Here is a 24,094-nt window from a genome sequence, read left to right on the forward strand (position 1 = left end):
CTCATGGGATATGCATTTTAAAGGTGAAGCTAAAGAGAATTGGAGAGGGGGGATTTGAATCACCTTTCTTTGAATAATGTCTTCAGGACCTTGAGATTTAAAGTATGGTTGGGAAAGGTGGCAGCATTTACAACACCTGGGAACTTGTTAGACATGTAAAAACTTCACCCAGATTCAGTAACCCAGAATCTACATTCATATGAGATCCCATATGACAGTGAATCCTGCCCTAGGGCCCCAGAGCCTCTGCTCTCCTATGACCAAGTACAAGTCATGGTGTCCCTTTTTTTTTCCTTCTCACGTCTAAAATCCTCTCTAGAGAACAACATTCCCTCTTGCCATCCTGGGATCCAGCATCCAAGGACAATGACATTATCAAGAACCCACTTCTCATGCTCCTCACCTGACATCATCCAGGGGCTGCATGCTGCCCAATAACCTTGGGAAGTCAAGGCCTCATACTGACTACAAGTAATGACCCAAGTCTTTGAATTTATTCTGCTTTCCTATGGCCAAACTCCCCATCCTTCTTTTATTCTGAGTTGCGATCCCAACCTTCTAAGCTGTCCACCAAAATCCCATCTCCCTTTGCCATTTTAATCTCTTCTATTCTTGGGGAATTTCTTTGACCTTATTTCTACTCATGGAATGCTGCTTTCCTCTTGTCTAGCTATGAGCTTCTCTGCTATTTGTTGGTTATAGATAGGACAAAAGGGAGTCATACCAGCTATTTAGGGGAGATCACAGATAGAGTTTACTCAGTAGAGGGAATTATATGCAGTTACTCATGACCCACTTGGCAGACCCCTTAACCACACTTCATTTGGCCCTGTCTTTGCATTGAGAGGCTCAGCCTGCAGGTGTCCAGGGGTAACTGGACATCCAAAGGAGACCCAGACTGGCCAGCCACTTGGCCCCTAGGAGCCATTTGTTCCCTCTTTTCCAAACCGTGCTGGGGTAAAGGGCTCTGCAAAAAAGTGAACTGGGCATTAAGAAGCGCATTGTTTACAAATTCAGACTCTAGTCCAGGGGTTAGCGCAGCCAATGGTCAAGGGAACAATCTGGGGTCAACTGGGTGAGGACACCTTCAGCCTCCTCTGGAGTGATGGGTACCCAGAACAGATTTTTTTAATCAGAGGAGACTGGCAGGGGGAGAAACAAGATTGCTTTCTGGCCATAGTGAGTTCGAGGACCACGTTTGCAACTTCCATTCTTCTTGAGACCAACGAACCAATTCTTCTCGGCATGCTTCTTGGAAGTGTAGGTGTTGTAATGGTTTTCCTCCAGTCTTTCCAGGAACAGACATTCCTCATTTGGTGTTTGCTACATAGATAAAACCAAAAGAGAACAGAACTATTAGTGAGAGGTTTTGAATGGAGTTCCTCTGTTTACTAGCAGTGTGACCTTGGCAAGTTACTGAGGTTCTCTGTGCCTCAGTTTCTTCTTGAGGAAAATTGGGATAATAATAGAACATATCTCTGAGAGTAGTAATGAATACAGAATAGGACCAAGCACAGTAGGAGCCTTTATTATGCATCTGCTGTTATTGTAAGCTCCCCCTCCATATTCTGTTCTCAGGAATCAAGAGTGTCTCCTTGGAGGAATTCTGAATGATTATAAGCACCTTAATGATATGGTAAGACCTTTTGTTTCTGAAAAGGCCTGATACAGGGACATGAAAAACTTCCAAAATAGGTAAAACCAGACTGAGGTGCAGTGGGGAATTTTTCAAATTTGGATTAGAAGAATAAACAAAAATAAAATACTACTTTTCATCCTGGTGATTTTCACTAACAATATCAACATTTTACCTTAGTATCATTCTGAATATACCTGCTCATATGCATTGTATCCAAGGGATAAAAATATTCTGGAACTTAAGTGAGTTTTTTAAGAAATGAAAATAGCTTTATTTTTTGTGACTTTAAAAAAGATGCTACTTATAAAATAATTGCACTTAAAAAAAAATCACAATAAGAAAAAAGAACACCCCAAAGCCCACCCACACAGACATAGGCACTGTTAACAGTTAATGAACATCTTTCCCTACATCTTTGTTTGCACATATAGAGAGATGTAGATAAAGCTATGTGGGTATTATCAAAATGGTATGCCATACCTGCTGTTTTTAAAAATGGGCAATAAACCTGGGAAAACATGTACTCTCTCTATCAAGAAAATGCAAACTGAAAATGATTTAACATATGTTGGTTACATTATCTGCAAAGAGAAATAAGATTTATAGGTCTTAATATTGGTGAGAATGTGGGCAATGAGCACTTTCATGCCTTGCCAGTGAGATGAATTGGTGAAAACTTTCTGGGCCTAGTTTGGCAATATATTCAATATGTCAACATTTAAAATATGTATTACCTTGACCTAGCAATTTAATTTCTAGGAATGTAACTTAGGAGATACTGTGCAAGTGTAAAACTACTTTTAAGGGTAGTTTTTGAAGTACTGGGTATAATGGCAACAAATTGGAAGCCACCTAGATGTCCATGGAAAGGTGATTGGTTAGGCAGGCTGTAGTACATCTCTACAGGTGGATCTAATGCAGCTGCAAATGTGTTAAGATGGAAAGAAAGCTAACATATATTAAATAGTGCCGGTATTTTAAAGATATTTTCCAGCCAAGGCCTCCCCTGGTGGTACAGCGGTTGAGCGCTGGGCTGCGAAGCTGCCCGCAGCCTCTGCAGTGCCAGTTCGATCCCTGGCTACTGGCGAGGGTCCCACATGGCGCGAGCTGCTCCCCTCAGCAGTGTATTTCGTTGATCTGCCTGTTCTGTTCCCTGCTCTGGCTCTGGTGAATTCTCTCACCCTCCCGTGCTTCTGACTATACGCAGTGCTTGTATAAATAAATAAATAAATAAATCTTTAAAAAAAGATATTTACCAGCCACTATATTTTCTTTTTTTAAAAAAATATTTATTTATTTATGCATACAAGAACTAGGGTACAGGCCAGATGTGTGGGGAGGGTGAGAGGATTCACCAGAGACAGAGTGGGGAGCAGACCAGGCAGACTGACTGAAATACACTGCTGAGGGGAGCAGCGGGAGAGACAGGAGAGGTCTGCAGCGCCAAGTGGCTGGGGAATCACACTCGTGCTGCAGTGTCTGTGGATAGCTTCACAGTGCTGTGTCTTAACCCCTTGCACCACCAGGGAGGTCCCCCAGCCACTACTTTTTCACTTGTAATTTATCTCTTTAGAAAATGGGAGGAACCCTGGTTATTTGAACTTTCTATTTGTCAAGATTTTAAAATACACTTTTATATTTGCATATAAGTTAGGTGTATTAAAAAAGTTATGCTGTATATCAACTTTGCATCCACTCCAAGTTGTGACTTCCCTGTCATCTCTTTATCCACAGTAGTTGGTGATTCTTTTTGGTGTTTCCAGTTATATGGTTCCTTATTCTCTCTTTGTGGGCATGTTTCCTTCATAAAACAATAAACTCTACCAAGGGAAGAGATGGAGTCTTGTCAGCCTTGTTTTTACCTCCCAGACACACAGACTTGCAAATAACAGGTGATGAATTTAATTTGATTCTTGAGATCATATAAAGCACTCAGTAAAGTTATTTTTGATCAGCAAGGAACCATGTAATAGGAAATATCCTGCTGCTTATTCATTTGTATAGTCTAGTGCAGTGACAACTGGGTGAGATACTTTGGATCATTTTAGAACAGAATGGGACACAGATGCAGTATTTAATTGTGTATCTGGATCCCTAGAGGGACTTAGTCCAGATAATGATGTATATTGTTGGGACTGGGGAAGCAGGGAGTTTTGAACCTGTGTGGGTTGCCCACTCCCCAGCAGGGAGAGCTATCCCTATGACACCCCTCAGTGGGCATTAGGCTTGTGCTCTGTGATGAAGCTAAAGATGGCCACGTGCCTCAGCTGATGTCTCTATTACTCTCTAGCAGTTGACACACAAAATGACTGAGTCACAGGCTGAGTCAGCAGGCCAAATCGGAGGTGCTCCATCCGTCCTGACACCAGGATTTGTCAGCACTTGTTATGCACTTGGTGCAGTGCCAAGGGCATGGGGATTAACAGTTGATTCATACCTGTTGTTTTCATTTTTATATTTAGCATGCTTTCCCACTAACTACATAGGTGACGTATATCCACTATAGAAAAATTGGAAGGTACAGGATGGCATTCACATAAAATTAGCCATTTGCCATTCCCCAGAGATCTTTATATTAGTGTCGTGGTAAATAGCCTTTCAAACTTATTTTTTTAAATATCTATCTGTCTGTCTGTCTATCTATCTATCTATCTATCTATCTATCTATCTATCTATCTATCTATCTCTTTTCTGCATATACACAAATTTGAATCAGAGGGTTTTAATGCCTGGAATTGGTTAAGACCATGAGACAGAACTGCGTTCACATTCTGGAACTTCTCTTTATCAACGGAGAAATAGAAAAATTATTCAGCATAGTACATTCAGATCATTCTGAGTATTTGAAATAAATTACAGTAATAGTCAGGATTAGGGTGCGAGAAGGGGTTATCTGGAACCTAAAGGAAATTGGATTTGGGGGTGTTCTCCCTCATTTTTTTTTAAAGATTTATTTATATATTTTATACAAGCACTGGGTACAGTCAGAAGCGCGGGAGGGTGAGAGAATTCACCAGAGCCAGAGCAGGGAACAGAACAGGCAGACCGACGAAATACACTGCTGAGGAGAACAGCGGGAGTGGCAGGAGAGGTCTGCTGCGCCATATGGGATCCTCGCCAGTGGCCGGGGATCGAACCGGCGCTGCAGAGGCTGCGGGCAGCTTTGCAGGCCAGCACTCAACAACTTCACCACCAGGGGAGGCCCCTCTCCCTCATTTTTATACAAGTAAAAGCAGGTTATAAAACATCAAAACTTATTTCAAGGGGGAAAGCCATATAACTATAATACATAACCTAAGAAATAATGAGAGTAAGGACTCATATGCTGATTATTTGTCTGTAATTACCATTGGTGGAGCCCCTCTGGTGCACCGGTGGATGGGCTGCCTGTGCTGTCTCTCTGAGCACTCTTCAGCCTGAATGCAGTAGTTCCTTTCAATTTCTATGCTCATTTTAGACAAGACTGAGTAAGCCAGTAATTTGCCAACGTGGTAGAGGCATAAGATTCAGTTATGAGATTGAATGACTGGTTAGTCAGTTGATTTTATCACCAATTGAAAGAATCATCTTTAACAAAAAAAAATAAGACCTACTCCCTAAATGTTGTCATTGCCTAACTCCAAACCCCTTCCGGTTGTTCTGGTTGACCCCTATCTAAAGGCTGCCTATTACTCTGAGGGTCTGTCTTTTGACCCCTAGTTAGTACCATGAAAAAACTGAACTTCATTCACATCCTGAACCTTGACTGAGACTCCATAGCTCGAAGAGAGGGCTTGTGCACTGCAACTTGGCAGTAGGACAAAAGTTAAAGGCGCCCCAGAGTAAAATCCTCCTACTTATTGCCTTTTAGTAGACATCTTCATAAAAGGGAAGAAAGGGATTTGGCCTGGACTGTGAATTACAGCCAAACCTTAATTATCAGTTATTAGGATAAACAGAAAGGATCACTGAAATCCAGAAATAATTTCAAAACCTGGACCTGACTTCAACTCTCTTTCCAGTCAAATCTTTTACTAGAGATACTAATGGGGCAAATCAGATTGCCTCTATTTCTGTTCTTTTCTCACAAAGATGATTATATACTGTGTCAAACTATATAAAGTATTGACTTGGAAAGCGAAGGAGTGGAAAGGGAGTGGTGGAGGATTTCGGTTACTGAATAAATTCTTGGACTGTGCTTCTTGAACAGGGATGTGGCTCATTCATGTTTGCATACCTTCAGTACTTAATAGTACCTAGACACAGGAATATTTGGTAAGTGTTTGTTGACTAAATTACTAACTTTTTATCCTATAACAAGATGGCTCTTGCAATATTAAAGGTCCGTGACTTAAATGTTTTCCGTGTGACATAAATTGCTGGATTCCGGGCTCTGTAACTTTTATGAAAAGTAGAGGATCTAGAGCATGTGGTAGATGCTCAAGAAACATTTTTAGAGTGAATGAAGAAAGTGGAAGCAGGCATTCTGAAAGGAGTAAATATCTGATGAGTTACCAAATTTCAATCAATGTTTCCTCTATGGGATAACATGTTTGAGTATTTTGAGAAAACACCGCAAGAGACTCTCTTATGCTTGTGCTTAAAATAAGGTAGGATAGAGAGTGGGAATCCTACTGGAAAAAATAACAAACAGAGACTAATTGTTGCTTTATAGTTTGCATCATTCAAAGTAACAAGATTTCTGGAAACCTCAAACCTTGGCCGCGTCTGGAAGCATGTCAGCCTCATACTTACTGAGCCGTATAAAAGCCCGTCGGTGTCCATGGCCAAGTACTGGCCAGTCTCCGTACTCTTTATATACACCTCCCCCACACTTTCCGCACTGAGCTGCAGCTGAACTGAAATAAAAATAACATGGGCAAAGTAAATAAACACTAAACTTTTGCCGATAGGGCCTGGCGGCCAGGACAGTTAGCCACGGAAAATTCTGCTCATTCATTTCACAGAGCCCTCAAGGATGAGCCTCAAATTAATCAAAACATAGAAATACAGTTTCTTTTTCTTTGCCCTCCAAAGAAAGCTGTCTGTTGAGAATTATGTTCTTGAGAGGAGAGATGATGGCGGGTTTGCCTACCCCCCTACCCCCTCCACCATGTTTGCTATAAATGACCCCGCATGCACTTTCCCAGAGCCTCACTCCTGTCTCTGTCACTTGGGCGAAAATAACCACAGGAAGAACCAGCATTCACTTCCCTAGGCTCCGTCATACCGGCAACCTTGGGGTGCCGTCAGGTGGGCAGCCTGAGCCTATTTGCCACAGTTACCAACCTGCTTTGGGGGTGGGGGAAATTGCCTTTAATGGCCTGGACCTTCTAGGCATGGGAGATTTTCAGCAACAGATGGTTATTTAAAAAAAAAAAAAATGATAGTGTTATTTTCCCAGACAGAAAAGGTTTCTAGGAAGTTAGGATTGGTTGGCACATGAGTCAACTCCTAAGCTCTATGACAACCAAACTGGGGTACAGCCAGAGGGGAAATCTCCAGCTTCTGACTAGGACGAAGAACCTAGAAATGAAGGAATGAGAGCTGTGGTTCTCAAGGGGAGGGAGGGAGGGCAATTTTATTCTTCAGGGCACAGTTACCATGTCCGGACATGTTTATGTGTTTTGTCTCTACTGTAGCAGGGTGGTGCCCCTGGCTTCTAGTAGGTAGAGGCCACAGTGCTGCTAACTATCCTCCAAAGCACAGGGCACCGCTCACAACAAGGAATTTTCTACTCAAAAAGTCATGGTGCTGAGGTTGAGAAACATCAAGGTTGGACACAAGGACATGAGTTACCTGGGTCACCCTCTCCCCACTCATGCTGTTTGAGCTTCCCAGGTATCACTGCTGGGTAGGGGTCTGATACCCATTTCATATTATCCATTTGTTTATTCTCCTCTAAGTGACTCTAGGTGACTCATCAAAGGACATCAAGTGTTTTGATGGTTTTCCTTTGGGAGTCGAAATGAATTCTGGACTCTCCTGGACTATTTCTCTGATCACCTCACTGTCACAGACATTGTTAGGAGTAGAAATGAAACCTAGAGCAGGGACCAGTGAGTGCCTGGTGGTTCTCCTGGCGGCCTCTCTGAGTTGGCTTTGTCTGAGAGCCAGCGCAGGGGAGCTCGAAGGAGCCCCAGGCTTTGGTCTGCAGATCTCAACCCCTCATTACTCCTCCTTTGTTTTCATTTAATTTTTTAAAAATAGAAAATACATGCACATGTTTTAAACTTAGAAACAATATAAGAGGAGATCATGAAAAGTCCCTCTCCTACCATGCCCAGCCCCCTGCCACAGCTGATGGAGATATAGCCATAAACCTGTCAGACCCAATAGTTGCTCTTCTTCCCAGGTATATCCTCCTGGGAGGACAGAGACAAGCAAGTAGCCCCTTCCTAGATGTAAATATGTGTATCCTCATAGAGATTTTATGCATCTATGAGCAAACGTGCCTTTTTTTTTTTTACACAAATGGTTAGATACTATACACACAGTTCCGCGTCTTGTTTAGTTTTATGCTTAACAACTAACTAAAGATTGTCTCGCATCAGTTCCAAAGGAGTTAACCTCTTTCTTTCTGCCAGTTAAACTATTGGCATAATTATGTGGCTATACCATAGTCATTTAACCTCTACCCTGTTAATATGCCTGTGGTTTCGCATTTCCCTTTGTTTTCTCTATTTTCTGTTTTATCCCAATAGTGATAACATAGTTGTATCACCCTTATTAAAGATATAATCCTCTCATCCTTGGAAATCTTTGCTACAGAGATTCAGGGTCTCCTCGAGCTTTCTGTGGTACTTGGAGTTTGTTTATTTCACAGGAAGGAAACCGGAAGCCCCTGATCTGCTTTCCCATGTCCTCCTAACCTCGATTAGCTACAAGAGTGGAGTCATAAGAGAACAGGTCCTCATTCTGACCTTGAGGCCTTTTCTTTTCTGGCCTCAAGTCATATCACTTGCTCACTAGTCACTTTGGTTCACCCCTTAGACTCCCTCAACAACCCACCTCAGCATCTTTGCATGTGCATGTCTCCCCTAAATCTGGTACCTTCTTCCTCTAGATATTCACAGAACTGGCCCTCATCTTCCTCTAGGCCTCATCCTAAATACCCCCTCCTCAGAAAAGCCTTTCCCATCAGAGGATCCCACAACACTCTCTGCAGCAGGTCCTTTCGCCCTCGCCCTACCACCAGTGCCACCCTAGCCTCTCTACATCCTCTTCTTTCTTGGCCTCTTGTTTGTTTTCTTCATGTCCCCTTTATACAAACTACAATTATTTTTTATAATTCAGGGATTGACTTATTTATGCCTCCTAGACGAATGTGTGCTTGGGAGAAAGGGAAGCGATCTTGTCTATCCTTTGCCCTTCTATGTCCCTTGCTCCTCACATTGCTCTACCCTACAGGGTAGCCAACAAATTTTGTAAGGCTGTAACTGCCATAGATAATGATTCCTCTGATGGATCTGGCCAGAGTCCATTGAAATCCTTCTGAAGAGGATTCACATTCTAGATGCCGTTAAGAGCATTCATGATTCATGGGAGGAACCCAAAAGATCAACAATAATAACCTTGTATGAGTGAATGATGTTCAGTTAATACATGCAGAGATAATCCTGCTGGGCCATCATTAATGGGCTGTGTACTTTGCATTGTTTCTTCATGGGGTGAAGATGGGACCACATTGAGAAAAACCAAGGCTGTGCTCTGTCACTAACCAGCAGGCCCCCTGCTCACCTACTTAAGCTCTAGGTCAGGAAAATGGAGGGGTTTGGAATTCAGTCTAAAAAGTTTTTCCAGCTATAGCAGTATGTGAAGCAATTGAATATATTTACAGTCAATGTTGTAAATAATAGTATTATTTGGCAATAAAAATAAAGTCCTGATATCTGTTTCGATGTGGATGGACTGTGTAAGCATGCTATCAAAATAAACCAGTCACATAGAACCACATATTTTATGATCGCATTGAAATGAAATGTTTAGAAAAGGAAAACCAAAAAAAGCAGGAAGTAGATTAATGGTAGCCAAGGACTAAGGAGGGATTTAGGGAAAAGGGGAGGGGAAATCATGCCAAAGAGGTATAGGTGTTTCTTTTTTAGGGTGAGGAGAATACTCTGAAATTGCTTTTGGAGATGGTTAAACACTGAATTGAACACTTTAGATGGGTGAATTGTATGATACACAAATTTAACTCAATGTAGTTTTTTTTTAAAAATGCTGTATTTTTTCATTGGTTATCAGAGAACTTTCACAAACATTTTTCTATCAATTTCTAAGCATAATATTGTATGTTTAAGAGACCAAAGGAAGGGGATAACCGTTTACTGATCACCTCCTGTGTACCAGGCATCATGCTAACTTCTATCTTGGTATAAATCATGTAGAATTAAGGGGTGGGCTCTAGAACAAAACTTCATGAAATCAAATTCTGGCTTGACTATTAGCTATGTGATCACTGAACAAATTATCTGTTTCCTAATCTGTAATGGCAGTACCTACTTCATGGAATTGTGAGATTAATAATGTAACATACAGAAGGTGCCAGTATTATCACTATCATTTTCATAGCACTTAGGGGCCTTCACAGCTTCTCACACATTCCCTGGAGGAAGGTGGCACTGGCTCTGTCCCATAACTGAGAAGCCTGAAGCAGGATGAGAGCATGCTTTACCCAATGTTACACTAGCAGGTGGGCAAAAATGGCTAGAACCAGTTTTGAGTATTGCAAATATCTTGCTTTTTCCCTCTCTTTCATATGGAACCTTGGGCTCTAATTTTGGGAAAACTGGTCCACATTAAGCATACTCCCCTTTTTAGATGTGTTTAATTAAGCACAGACATGTACAGTATGGCCGATGGTCATCCAGGATCTTACTTGTGGCCATGGAATTAAATGATAATTGTCTGAAGCTTTTTCCCATCTACCACCCTTATGTAGATATACTGTGGAGATATTGCAGGTTTGGTTCCAGACCACTGCAATAAAATAAATACTGCAATAAGGTGAGACAATTTTTTTTTCCTACTGCATATGAGTTATGTTTACATTCTACTGTAGTTTATGAAATGTACTGGTAGTATTACATAAAAAAATACACAAACCTTAATTAAAAGATACTGCATTGCTAAAAAATAATACCCAACATCTACGCCTTCACTGAGTTATCTTTATGCTGGTGGAAGGTCTTGTCTTGAAGTCGATGGCAACTGATAGAGCAGGGTGGTAGTGGCTGAAAGCTGAGGTGACTGGTCTTAAGACAGCAGTGAACTTTGCAACATCAATTGACTCATCTTTTCACAAAGATTTCTCTGTAGCTTGTGATGCTGTTTTATAACATTTTATCCTCAGTAGAATTTCTCTCAAAATTGGATTCATTCCTCTCAAACCCTGCTGTTGCTTTATCAACTAAGTTTATATAGCATTGTAAATCCTTTGTTGTAATCCCAACAGTGTTTACAGTATCTTCACCAGGAGCAGATTCCATTTCAAGAAACCACTTTCTGGGGCCTCCCTGGTGGTGCAAAGGGTTAAGTGTCAGCACTGTGAAGCTATCAGCAGCCCCTGCAGCAGAGTTCCATCACCCCCCTCACCCCTACACCTCTGGCCTACATCCCAGCTCTTGTATGCATAAATAAATAAATCTTTTTTTTTTTTAAAAGAAAGAAACCACTTTCTTTGCAACTTCTTGTCCATTGAAGATTTGTCATGAGATTGCAGCAATTCATTTGCATCTTTAGGATTTGCTTCTCATTCCAGTTTTCTTAGTACTTCACCACATGTGTAGTTACTTCTTGCAGTAACGTCTGAACCCCTCAAAGTCATCCGTGAGGGTTGGAATCAACTTCATCCAAACTGCTGTTATAGTTGATCTTTTGATCTTCTCCCCTGAATCATGACTGTTCTTTTTTTTTTTTTAAGATTTATTTATTTTTATACAAGAACTGGGGTACAGGCCAGGGAGCAGTTAGTGGCATCCCCAATTACAATAGTAACATCAAAGATCACTGCTCATACAATGATAATGAAAAATATACTCTCAGAGGGTGAGAGGATCCACCAGAGACAGAGCAGGGAGCAGAACAGGCAGACGACCAAAATACACTGCTGAGGGGAGCAGCGGGCACGACAGGAGAGGTCTGCCACACCATGGCCAGCCGGGAATTGAACCCATGCTGCAGAGGCTGCAGACAGCTTCACAGTGCTGCGCTTAACCCACTGTACCACCGGGGAGGCCGTCTTGACTGTTCTTAATGCATCTAAAGTGGTAAATCCTTTCCAGAGGGTTTTCAATTGACTTGGTCAGATCCATCAGAGGAATCACTGTCTATGATCCATGGGCTGCAGAATTGATGCTGTGTTAACTGGCATGAAGGCAACAGTATCTCCTTGTATGTTTCCATCAGAGCTCTTGGGTGACCAGGTGCGTTGTCAATTAGCAATAATATTTTGAAATGATTTTTCAAACTGTTGGGCTTAAAATATTTAGTAAACCATGCTGTAAACAGATGTGTTGTTATTTAAACTTTGTTGTTCCATTTATAGAGCATAGGAAAATAGATTTAGTTGCATTGTTAAAAGTCCTAAGTTTTCAGAATAATAAATGAGAATTGACTTCCATTTAAAGTCATCAGCTGCATTAATCCCTTAGAAGAGAGCCAGACTGTCCTTTGAAGCCAGGCATTGACTTCTTTCTAGCTATGAAAGTCCTAAATGGCATCTTCTTCCAATATAAAGCTGTTTCTTCTACATTGAAGATTTTTTTAGTGTAGCCACTTTCTTCACTGATCTTAGTTAGGTCTTCTGGATAATTTACTGCAGTTTCTACGTCAGCACTTGCTTCACCTTATACTTTGCTGTTACGGAGATGAGTTCTTAAACCTTATAAGCCAGCCTCAGCTAGCCTCAGACATTTCTTCTATACCTTCCTCACCTCTCTCATGCTTCCTAGAATTGAAGAGAGTTAGGGCCTTGGTCTGAATTAGGCTTTTACTTAGGGGAATATTGTGGTTGTTTTGATCTTCTATCCAGACCACTAAAGCTTTTTCCTTATCAGCAACAGGCTGTTTTACTTATCGTTTGTGTATTCAGTGGCATGGCACTTTTAATTTCTTTCCAGAACTTTTCCTTTTCATTCACAACTTGGCTAAATGTTTGGCACAAGAGGCCCACCTTTTTGCCTGTCTCAGTTTTCGACATGCCTTCCTCACTAAACTTAATCATTCCTAGGTTGTGATTTAAAGGAGGGATGTGCAATTCTTTCTTTCACTTGAGCACTTAGAGGACATTCTGAGTTATTAATTGGCCTAATTTCAATATTGTTGTGTCTCAGGGAATAGGGAGGCAGGAGGAGAGGAAGAGGGATGAGGGAATGGCCAGTCCATGGAGTAGCCAGAACACACACCATTAATGGATTACATTTGCTGTCTTACATGGGAGCAGTTAGTGGCATCTCCAATTACAATAGTAACATCAAAGATCGCTGCTCGTACAATGATAATGAAAAATATTATAATATTGTGAGAATTTGTAAAATGTGACAGAGAAATGAAGTGAGCATGTGCTGTTGGGAAAAGTGGCACCGAGAGACTTGTCAGGGCAAGATTGCATCAGATCTTCAGTGTGTAAAAAGTACAATAAAGTGTATGTTTGTAGGTAGGACTTTTGTCAGATGCATTAAAGATGCTACAGAAACCCCAAAGGGTAGATCTTTTTAGGTAATTAAGGACGTTTTAAGAAATAGAATTTAAGCAGTCTTAGGTTCACAGCAGAATTGAGGGGTAGGCATAGAGATTTTCCACATCTCCCTAACCCTGCACGTAGATAGCCTCTGTCATTATCAACATTTCCCACCAGAATGGCACATTTGTTTTAATTGCTGAAACTATATCGATATATCATTACCACCCAGGAAGAATTTTTTTTAAAAAGACCTTTAATGTCCTCATTCATCCCTGCATTGTGCCCCCATATTCTCATTTGTCTTTCCATGGGGTCAGTGGAATTGACTTCAACATACGTGGAGTCCTGTCTCGGCCATGTAAAGCCTTGTGGATGTAAACATGAGCCAGAGCATTTGGCACATGATTCCGTCCTCGGCTCTGAGCCCCAACCCCAGGGTTGTAGCACTGGTGAGAGTTCGTCTCAAGAGTTTCCTCTGTAAATATTATTTCTCCAGGATGTCCAAGTTTCATAGCTCATTTTCACTGGATTTCTTTCTGGCCGAGTTTCCTAAACATATATCCTTCTGCAAGCAGGGTTGGCAGGAAGGAGTAACACCCAGCCCGAGCTGCTCGTGTAACCGACGAGGTGTCCAACTCCCTAGTGTGACTTCTTTCCAGTTTTCCAAACCTACATCCTCCTGCAGCTGCTGCTGAGGAGGAGTGGGAAGCAGAGAGCCTGAGAAAGGGGCCTCAGGCAGAAAGGGAGGGTGGCCACCCAGCCTTGGGAAGCAGCAGTTCCCTGTTAGCAAGGGGCAAAGCCCTCAGAAAGCCACTCAACTCAGATTCATTGACTCTGCTGGGTGTGGCAGCTGTGCGCCATGCCAGACAAGGGCCTTGTCCTCAGGGACTTACACCCAATTAGGGGTACCTATGAATAATAAAGCAGCACAAGAGCAAAAAACCAACTTATTTTTGAGCTAAAACAAACAAGAGTGCAAAAACTAGAATGAAAATTATCTCCCCCGTTAGATATTTATATAATTCACATGTATTTTCCTTGGGGGGGGGGGAACAAAAAATAATGCACATCGAAAAAAGCAAATTACAAGAGTATTTATAGTAAATCCTTGATTTTGTAAAAAGTACAAAACTGTGCATAGCTTATGATTCTGTAGGGAGTAAAATACAAAATATGCACTAGCTGTTCTTACAAGGAGCTTCTCTGTGGAGGATAAGAATGACGAAGCCTGAGGAAGGGAGGGGAGGGGAGAAATAAACAGCCAGCTGGCCATACTGGTTATCTCTGGTGATGGGCTGCTGGTTTTGTGGAATTCTCCTTTGTACTTTTTGGGGGTGGTAGTGGATGTCCAAAACCCCATTCTTAGTCAATAGGCAAATGCTGAGAGTAGGCCAAGGTGCATGTTTGTCATTCCCCACGGCCCCTTAGGTGCTCTCTGTCACAGCTCAGGTGTGACCCAGGTGCCATCTGGCCTGAACATAGGTGCCTGTAAAAGATGAGCCTTCCTGGGGTAGAGAGGGAACCAGGAAAACTGCTGAGGCAGGACAGGGCAAGGGGCCCCTAAAAGCCACACCTTCTTTGTTCAATTTCCCTTTCCAGCGCCTTCCACAACAAATCAGAAGGAATAACTCCTCTTTACCCCATATTGGAAATTTGGGATTTGCTGTCGGTGAGCGGGAAGGTCAGTGGCTCTAAAGCATTCCCAGGATGAAGGGGGTGAGTCTTTTTGAGGAATGAGACAAGTCATTTGGTCCATAGGGTAGTTATTTCTCCTAGTTCTGAAATGGGGGTAGCAGCTCTTGAATCAGCAGAAGTGGAAAACAACTCTTTAAAAGGTGCTCTAACAAAATACTGACTTTCCTTAGAGACATTGAGATTTACAAAACATTGTAAAAAATGTGCTGCAAGAAGGATTTTTTTTGATGGGTTTGGACCACGGGAACCCCCAATAGCCAAAGCCTGTCTCCTTTACTAGGAGACATTAAGGTGTGCAGGTTTGGAATGATCTATTTCTCAAAAATAAATATCAAATAAGTGAAATGTACAAAATCACCTTTGGAGATTGGACTCCCTTGGGTCTTTCCTTAGAGGAACCTACCTAGACAGGAACCCAGAGCTTTTGGGTGGATATGCCACCCCCAATTAGATGGTCCGTTTTTGTTTTACTGTGTTGCTGTAGGTCTGTATCTCTGGTTTTTCTTCTGCTCCCTAAAGCCTTCCATTAGCTCTTGGTAGTATATTCACTGTAAGACAGGTGACCTCCACTTTCCAAGGATAGAAAGAAGGGAAAGGAGTTAGAAGCCTGTTAGTGCCAGCGGGAGTGAGCTTTGAGGCACACGTTGCATTTCAGAGTCTCAGCCACCTAGCATCTTCCTAGCCTGTCCGACCCCAGGAAGTTTTAAAGATAAGATTTCAGCTGGAACATTCGGTGGAGATTCTGCTTCTGTGTCTTGTCCATGGCCTTTAAGCTTTCCACCTCTGCTCCAAAGAGAGGCCAAAAGAGATTACGTGCCCGGTTTATTCTGGGTTGGAGACTTCCCGTCTTCAGCCTGTTTACCTAATGTGAGGTCAGCCTCATTCAGAACTCGGTGAGGTGGTTTTATGTCAGTGGCATTTATAATTATAACGTATTCACAAGCTGGGCTCCTTAAAACATTCAAGAAGGATAGAGAAGAAAAAATTTTAGTTTGTGGGGAAAAATCTCCAGTGGCTTGGGGAAACATACCTATATGAAAAGAACTTTCTTAGAATGTGTAAAGCTGTTTCTTTCTTCTGTAGGGCCTGAAAAAAGTGCCTGGAAAATTTTTTGTATAGTCCGTGGACTCTGTAATAGTTAAAAAAAAATAGTTTATTTAGAAAACTCCCTTTTATGTAATCAGATAACCAGTGTGGGGAGGCGGGGCAGGGGTTCTTTGGCATCACATCCTGTGTGGTGAGAACACCCTGCAGGGGAGAGCATTCCTGAAGGCCTGTCCCTCTCTCTGACTTCTGGCTGCAGATCCAGCTCTGCCCAAGCAGGCCATTTGAAAAGCTGTTTTGACTTCAGTCCAAGTTGGCGGCAAGCAAAGTGCCTTTACCATTAGATGTTGAGTCACATCAAACCAGAGAATAGAAGTTTGAACTGCCCGAAATCAAGGGAACGAGGGATTTCACTGAAGAGGAGCTTGCTCTGTATAAAAGGCAGCAAAGTAAGATTCTTTGACCAGTGCACTCCCTAGTGCCTTTAGGATGTGGTTTGATTTATAAATATTTGATTGCTCAGGAACATTTCCATTTGTGTGGCGAGCGGTGCCAGTAATCCTGCTCCCTGCGCAGCCGCTTACGAGACTGGGGAGGTAAGGGGATGTGGGTTTAGGAGGGGCTGCAGGTTTGGAATGCTGGTGAGCTTATTATTCTCCAATTATTGTTCATTTATTAATACAGTTGAGGAATAAGTCAGACTCCTTTCACCAGATAGGAAGCTCCGGCAGAAAGAATGGAATTAAACATGGATCTCTGTGCCTTGCCCAAGACAACTTGCTTTGCAGAGAGGTTGGACAGGCAGGATTTGCTGGGCCCATGCCCAGGTACACTATACTCCATGCCAGCCTGAGAGCGCCAAGCCTGGGCAGCCCCAGAGACCTGAGCTGAAGAGTCACCTTCAGTCAGTGAGCAAGCATAGCTTTCATTTAACTTAACAGAGATCAGATGGTTGGAGGAGGAAGGCCACATAAGCCTAGGGGTGCTGCTGCTACTGCTGATGACGTGCTAAATACCATTTTCTGAGCATTTATATGCCAGGCAGAATGTTAAACGCTTTTACAAACACTGCACTTAACATTCCTGCTTTCCTCTGAGGTGGGTACTGTTGTCATCTTTGATTTTAAAATGAGCTTGTTGAGGCATGTGGAGGAGAAGCAACTTTTCTGTGGTGACATGGGACTAGTAAACAGCAGTGACGGGACTTGTGTTGACACCCCCAGATCCACATGACAGATGTGTGAATCCAGCGTTTATTTAATCAGTTTGGGGTGTTGCTCCCATGGGCATTACTGGGATTTGGAAAGAGCTTAAGTCTTGGAAGAAGACGCTATGGGTCTGTGCCAATCTTCCCTATTACTAGCTGGTCCCAGGCCCTCTTAACTCAGTGTTCTTAGAGTGATGATAATTAATAACCTCAGGGGGTTGTGGCTAGACGGAAATGAGAGTCTAGCACGATGCCTGGCACACCTCAGGTGCATGGTAGATATTTACTGACTATATTGTTGAGCTTGAATTTGTCCACCGTCAATACAGTTCATTCACTCATCAAATTAATGTTTATTAGGCATTAGACTAAGTGCCAGGCAGTGTGCTGGGCACAAAATTTGCAGTGTTCAGCTATAAGAGATAAATTTCCCATCCTCAGGGAACTGGGTGAGTGAGAAAATCATTAAATCATCAAACAAATGTCACTCCAAGGAGAGCTTCCCAGTACATGAGGTGCTCTTCAAACACTATGTCTGAAGTAGAACCATCTAGTCTTCTTTCAGGATGCACCCTCTCATGATGACTCTCCCATTTACCTGTTTCCCTAAGTAAAGGCCCAGGAGTCAGCATGCATCTCTGCACAGCCCACACCCGTTGCTCCCTCTGGCCGTCCACAGCTCTCACTGTCTGCTTTTGCCTGACACTCGGGTAAGGCAGCGTGACAGATGCACACAGCCTGTATTGATAATCACTGATAGCCGCGGTTGAAGGAGCTGTCAGAGGACAAACTAAAAATACTTTCTCTGCAGGCCAGAAATTCCTACCAGTAAAGACATTTTACTCAAGCCCACTTTACCGTGGCTGGTATGCAGATATCCATCACAGAAAGGCCTAGTGAAGCCCACTTTACCGTGGCTGGTATGCAGATATCCATCACAGAAAGGCCTAGTGATAGGCGCTTGGAAAATTTATTCTCCCGGAGGTAGAGAATAGACAAGTTTTGAAAACTTTGCAATTTTACCAGGACAGATCATTTAGTTGGGGACAGAAAGCTATGAGGGGAGTCATTTTTGGCCTCATAAAACTGGAAGGCATACAGTTCTATCTTTACGTAGATTTATTTAAATATTATATAGTAGATTGACTCAAATATTCTTCTTGAAGGAAGTCTTAAGAGGATGGCTCTCTACCTGTCACCACTCTCTAGTCATATTCAAACAAATGACCAAGGGATAAAACCATCCCCTTGGCCAGATGTGCTGATCAGTCAGGAATCATCCTCCCCATACCTGTCTAGGTTGATCTGTTTCTGAATAACCCTTGAAATGCAGAAGGGCTGTGGCAGTACCACTGTTGGGCAGAAGAGGGCGACAGAAGCCACATTCAGTGCTGCATCCCTGCCAGCGGCTCCCCTCTCCTGAAGCATTTTAGAAGTTTTCAGCATTGTCAGGCACACAGGCAGTGTTGTTACTCCCATCCCACAGGTGAGGAAACCAACCCTCATTATTTTTCTCAAGATAAGACAGCTGGGGACTCTGCAGACATTTACATTTCTAGACGGGAGATGGAGGATTTCTTGGATTGGGAGGGTATGGAGCGAAGGCTAATAGGGCTTTTGCAGAGCTCTTTATGTAGAGAGGCTGGTAATTGTCCAGTGCTGCCCCAGTTAGAAAGGGGCAGAGTAGGAATATGAACTCAAGCTTTCTGACTCTAGGGACCCTGACACTGTAGAGGGTATATGAATTACCCAGTTCTCTTGGCAGTGATAGGTATAGAGGTAGATTTCTGCTTACTAACCACCCCACTTTGATTTCTGTCCTCCTTCACCTTCATTCTTAGTCCAGAGTAAATAAATAGGCCAATATAACAACTCTGAATATTGGCAGAGAGGCATTGAATCAAAATCTAAATCTAGGCCCTTGGTCTTCCTGGAGGGCAGTTTAATAGAAGAGCTGAGTCTGGGATGGTTCATAAGTATGAGAGTGTATTTCTATTGATATATGCAGGGTTGAATGGATGGAAATCTTGTGACAGAGGCACCTATATTAACCAAGATGTGCTGAGAGCTGTTACTGAGGCAGGCAGTGAGCCAGGAACTTTCACTACATTATCTCATTTAATGTTCCCAAGAAAACTGCGGCAAGTGATGGTTATTATGAAACCAGAAAGGTTAAGTAATTGGTCCAAGTTCACTTGGCAAAGAGTCACTCCAGCATTACATGGACATAGACCTCTTCTTGCTCACTCCTATGGCTGCCTGGCGTCATTCTCCAGGAGCTCCTGACACCTTCGGCAGCTGGGTCCCAGCACAATTCACTGTTAATGAGGGTATGCCAACAATGAAGTGATAGCCACTCTTACTGAAATTCTAGCACTTGGAAATTATCATTGTAGCCTCCTGCTACCCTAGAATTCAAAGTTTCCCAGAAAAAACAGCTTAACCCTGAGGAACACATTACCAGGATTATCTTTCCCTTGAGAGTCTCAGTCCCTGAGAGCATTCCCATTGATTGAGAAAATTGGCAAACTTATTAAAACCCCAGATAACAAAAGCATTCTTCCCTTGTATTGTTTGGGAAGTCCCTCCACCCAACCTACCCCGGCAGCCCAACATCAGCCTTCCTGCTCCTCATCTCAGTGGTCTGCTTGGGGAGAGGGACAGAAGGGATCATGTCACCTGGCCCATCAAAACCAGGTTTTCCCCTCCCCGCATTACCCATGAACCAGAGGGTACAGCATGAGCACCACGAGGTGTCATTCCTGCTTAGAGTCTGCAACCTTTGGTGCAGATTCCACAAATAATTACTATTATCTGATAAATAAACCAAGATCAGTGTTTTGCATTCTGTTTTAGGGACTATCTACAGAACCTTACTTCCTACCTGTGCTGTTCGATGTTTCCTCATTTCATCCCCAATTTCCATCTCTTGATTCATGGCATGTCATGTTGGCCCTTTTAGATCACTGAACCCCTTAGCAGGGAATAGCATTGATTTTTGTCTTCTCTCTAACATTTAAAACCTCGTTGCTCAGGTCATCCCCGCTAGCATCGCAGTAGACCCAGACACTAACATTCAACATGCACACCAGTGCCAAAAGTGCTCCAGCAGAAGGAAGACATTTCTGTTCTTTCTTTTCTTTAAAGTCATATCTCCATTTATCAGCACCATGTGAGAGCAGGGCTGGCAGGAGCTCCTGGAAGAAGAGTCAGCTTTTGGCTTGAATTACTCTGGCTCTCCAGTTTCTGTAAGGTCTGGAGAATGACTTTACCCCTCCTGGTTACCACAACCACATCTGCATGATACGCAAAGAGAGCAAGCAAGCTGCATAATTTATGACGTGCAAGACTGTGATTATGAATGAGAATTTCGCAAATCAAACTCAGTAGAAACATAACCCGCAGAGTCAGTTAACTTGAAACTGAGGCCCCATCTTTGTGCAGGTTTTACTGCCCCTGCCCCATGTGGTTCATGGAGCAAGCAGGATCTTGGGCAGACTTGGGGGCCAGACCTCTCTCTAGTTACAGAAACCTAGGCAGATGCACAGCCATTGAATACTGGCAGCTACGTCGAATCTCAAAGCAGTTGTGTTAGGTCAACAGAGGGTCCTTTTATAATCTTGAAATTGGACCCCTTCTGGTGGGCTGGAGCCTTACAGCTCCTTGTTTGCCACACCCAGACCCTTTACACGTTTATGTTACCCCTTCCTCTGAGTGTGTCTGAATAGAATCTTGGAGGAGGGGGGTGCCAATACTTGATGTTCTCCCTTCTCTGCCCTTAACTAAGGAAGACGCCAGAAAGGTGAGAGGATGCAAGAAGGACTGTGCTTACTGTGCTGGTCGCTCCTGTCCCTTGTCCCATCCACTGTGCCGTCTGGAAGGATTCTCAGGAAGTGGCCCCCGTTGCTGCAGTAGAGAAGCTTGGGCTTCTTGTAATTCCCCAGCGGCAGATTAAACTTCTCAGTCAGGGCGGTGAAGGTTGTGATTTCCCCTTCAGCCATGGCTTAGCTGCTACTGGTTATGGTGCTTCCGAGACTGTAAGAAATTAAACAAACCTGTAGAATGTTCTCCCAGCAAAGGTGCAGCATATACTTTCAAGGAGAGAAGGAAAGGTTCAGGTCACAGGGCTCCTGGTTGATTGGTAACCACAGACTGCCCAAGTGATGGCCACGGCAAATGGGCCTTGTGGTGGCCAGTGGTTAAGGGAAGCTGGTTCCTGAGGGGAGGGTTTTCAGGGTATTTCTATCTTCCCCATTGGGCACAGCTTTGAAGCAAGCTGTACATTTTTTTTAGAACTTCAAATGTAATCATTTGGCCAAAGGGGAGAAATGTTTTGGCCCATCCTTTGAATCCACACATATCCTCAAATTAAACAGTGAAGTTGCTCTAAAATAACACTCAGGATCTGGCTGAAACCCACAAAGGCTGTGAGGCCAGCACTGAGGTTTTGCCCTCTTTCGCCCACTGCCATTACCAGGGACTCAGTGTGTGGGCAGCGGATTGCTCAGGTAGCCTGGGCATCCTGGACCTGTAAGAAGGAGGCACAGAAGGCCTTTCTAGCTTCCTGCAATAGAGACGGCTGGTGGCTATGTGCAAAGGAAATCTTGGCCTTGCAGGTGGGAACAGGGCAGGTAGCAGTGTAAACTGGGGCATTTATTTATTTATTTATTTATAAAAGAATTTATTTATGCATACAAGAACTGGGTAAAGGCCAGAGGTGTGGGGCATGAGAGGATTCACCAGAGAAAGAGTGGGGAATAGAACAGGCAGACTGACTGGAAATACACTGCTGAGAGGAACAGCGGGTGAGACAGGAGAGGTCTGCTGCGCCATGTGGGTAGCTCCCTGGCCAGCAGGGGATCGAACTCGTACTGCAGAGGCTGTGGACAGTTTCATAGGTTGCGTCTTAACCCCCTGTGCCACCAGGGAGGCCCTGAACTGGGGCTTTTAAAGGGCAAACACTGTGTAAGAGGAAATGTCATGGGGCACATGGTCATGAAGGATGTGCCAGTGACTGGTTGCTTCCACGCCACCTCACACATAGAGACACCTTCAGTGCTCTGTCACTGGTAGAAAGGCCAATTTCATGCTATTATTTTCTAATGAGACATACTTCTTATGATACCGAAATCACCATATTTCATTTGTTTATCCTCCAATGTTGTATGTACCCACTGTGTGGAAATTTATATCACTGGTTTAAAAATACATTGATCACACCTCTAACGAGTAAAAAGCAAAGTTGACAAACTGAATTTTAAAGCACCTACTTACATCTACCCACCATATAGGTGAATGAAGTGCTGATGACTATATGGACCATAAAAAAAAGAGGGAAAAAAGAGACTGGGAAATGAACTTGGAAACATTATCTTATAAACATGAGTAGGGGCTAGCTAGACACACTGATTATCAAGTGTCGTTATAGTAACTGATGATCATCATCATGAACATATTCTGGGCTATAGGTTAACTTACGGAATTCTCACCCTAACTCTTTGAGGCAGGCAACGATGTTATCCCCATGTTTTTATAAAATGAAACCACAGCTTAGGTTTAATGGGCCTGTCCACGGTGAATAACTAGTAAGTGGTGTAACTGAGCCTCTAATGGGGTCCATGGTAACAAAGTCGCAACCTTCCTTTAATCACCAAAAAAAGTTAAGTGACTGCACTGATATTGCACTATTATTACTGGAAGTGGTTTTTTTTTTTTTTAATACATTGCCTGATTCATACATCTGTCCCCATGAACTAATAATTCAATGTGTTTTCCTTTGTGACCCAGATACTGGGTATCACCACCAGCGGTCTTAGCCCCTGGCTGACCTTCCAGTCATATCCTCATTCCCCAAGAAACCCACATCCCCAGGTGTTAAGGAGCACTGTGAGCCCCACAGAAGGCGAGCTTACTTCATGCATTCCCCACCCTAACCATCCATCCCTCCTCCCCTCTCCCCCCTTTCCTTCTTCCTTCCTTCCCTCCATCTTCCTCCCTCTCCAGAGCCTTGTGGAGTGGCTCATGTAGAAAGCAAATCTGTGATAAATTTGGATAATTTCCTGGTGACTTCAGAATTGGGGTTCATGTTGGAAGCCTCTGTTTCCTTTGGTTTGGGCATTTTAATATTTTTGTACAATACATCTCTCCAGCCATGTGGGCCAGCCTCTGTCCCCAGTTTCAGCTGTGGTTTCAAGTCCCTTCAAGGACCCACCACGAGAATGTTGTATATACCATATAAACCATATTTAAAGTAATATCATACAGCTATTTTCACATAATACAGCAACAGGAAATTAAATTTGTTTATGTCAGTTCCTAGGGAAGACTGCAGAGTTTACCTTATAGCACATTGTATTTCCTTCCAAAATCCTCAAACCCAAAATCTTTCAAACTCTTTCCCTTCACTCACAAGCCTCTTAATCTCTCTGTGCCCACCCCTGTTTTTCTTACTTTCTCCTGTCTCTCTACTCAGCCCTTTCGCACTCAGCCTTTCCATCTCCCTTTCACTCCATTTCCTCACTCCACCAGCTGTGGAGCCCTTCTGCTGTTAAGCAGTTCAGCAATTTGAAACAAGGGCATCTTTATCCTTACCTCTCCCCAAGCACACTGCAATGACCAGGTACCTTTCCTTAACAAGTAAGACATAATTAATATTTTTTTCCTAATTACTTACTGAGTGACATACTTAATCTGGTACAGAAGACATTTAACTGTACACATTACCATTTGTATTATCAATCTTTTGGGGGGGAGAATTTTTTTGTTTGTTTGTTTGTTACTGTGTTTCTCAGATGGAAGTCCTTGTGTGTCCCTGATTGGGCAGCAATTGAATGTTAAGCAATTG

General features: G+C 43.0%; 1 protein-coding gene across 2 annotated transcripts; it reads right to left on the reverse strand.

Annotated features, from left to right (window-relative positions):
• Nucleotides 1-1,128: 1,128 nt before the first annotated feature.
• On the reverse strand, nucleotides 1,129-21,300 carry FGF1 (fibroblast growth factor 1; the record flags this gene model as incomplete). Of its 2 annotated transcripts, none has more annotated exons than XM_084252084.1 (3): nucleotides 21,083-21,300; nucleotides 6,374-6,477; nucleotides 1,129-1,320 (listed from the first exon to the last, which is right to left on the reverse strand). In XM_084252084.1, exons 1-3 carry the CDS (start codon nucleotides 21,249-21,251, stop codon nucleotides 1,129-1,131), a joined length of 465 nt encoding a protein of 154 aa, XP_084108210.1. In that variant the 5' UTR covers nucleotides 21,252-21,300. The 2 variants fall into 2 exon arrangements, with proteins under 2 accessions (XP_084108210.1, XP_084108209.1); XM_084252083.1 differs by having other exon boundaries at nucleotides 1,129-1,323.
• Between the last annotated feature and the right edge of the window lie 2,794 nt (nucleotides 21,301-24,094).

The sequence above is a fragment of the Talpa europaea genome, assembly GCF_964194135.1.
Source record: "Talpa europaea genome assembly, chromosome: 13".
NCBI classification, from domain to species: Eukaryota; Metazoa; Chordata; class Mammalia; order Eulipotyphla; family Talpidae; genus Talpa; species Talpa europaea.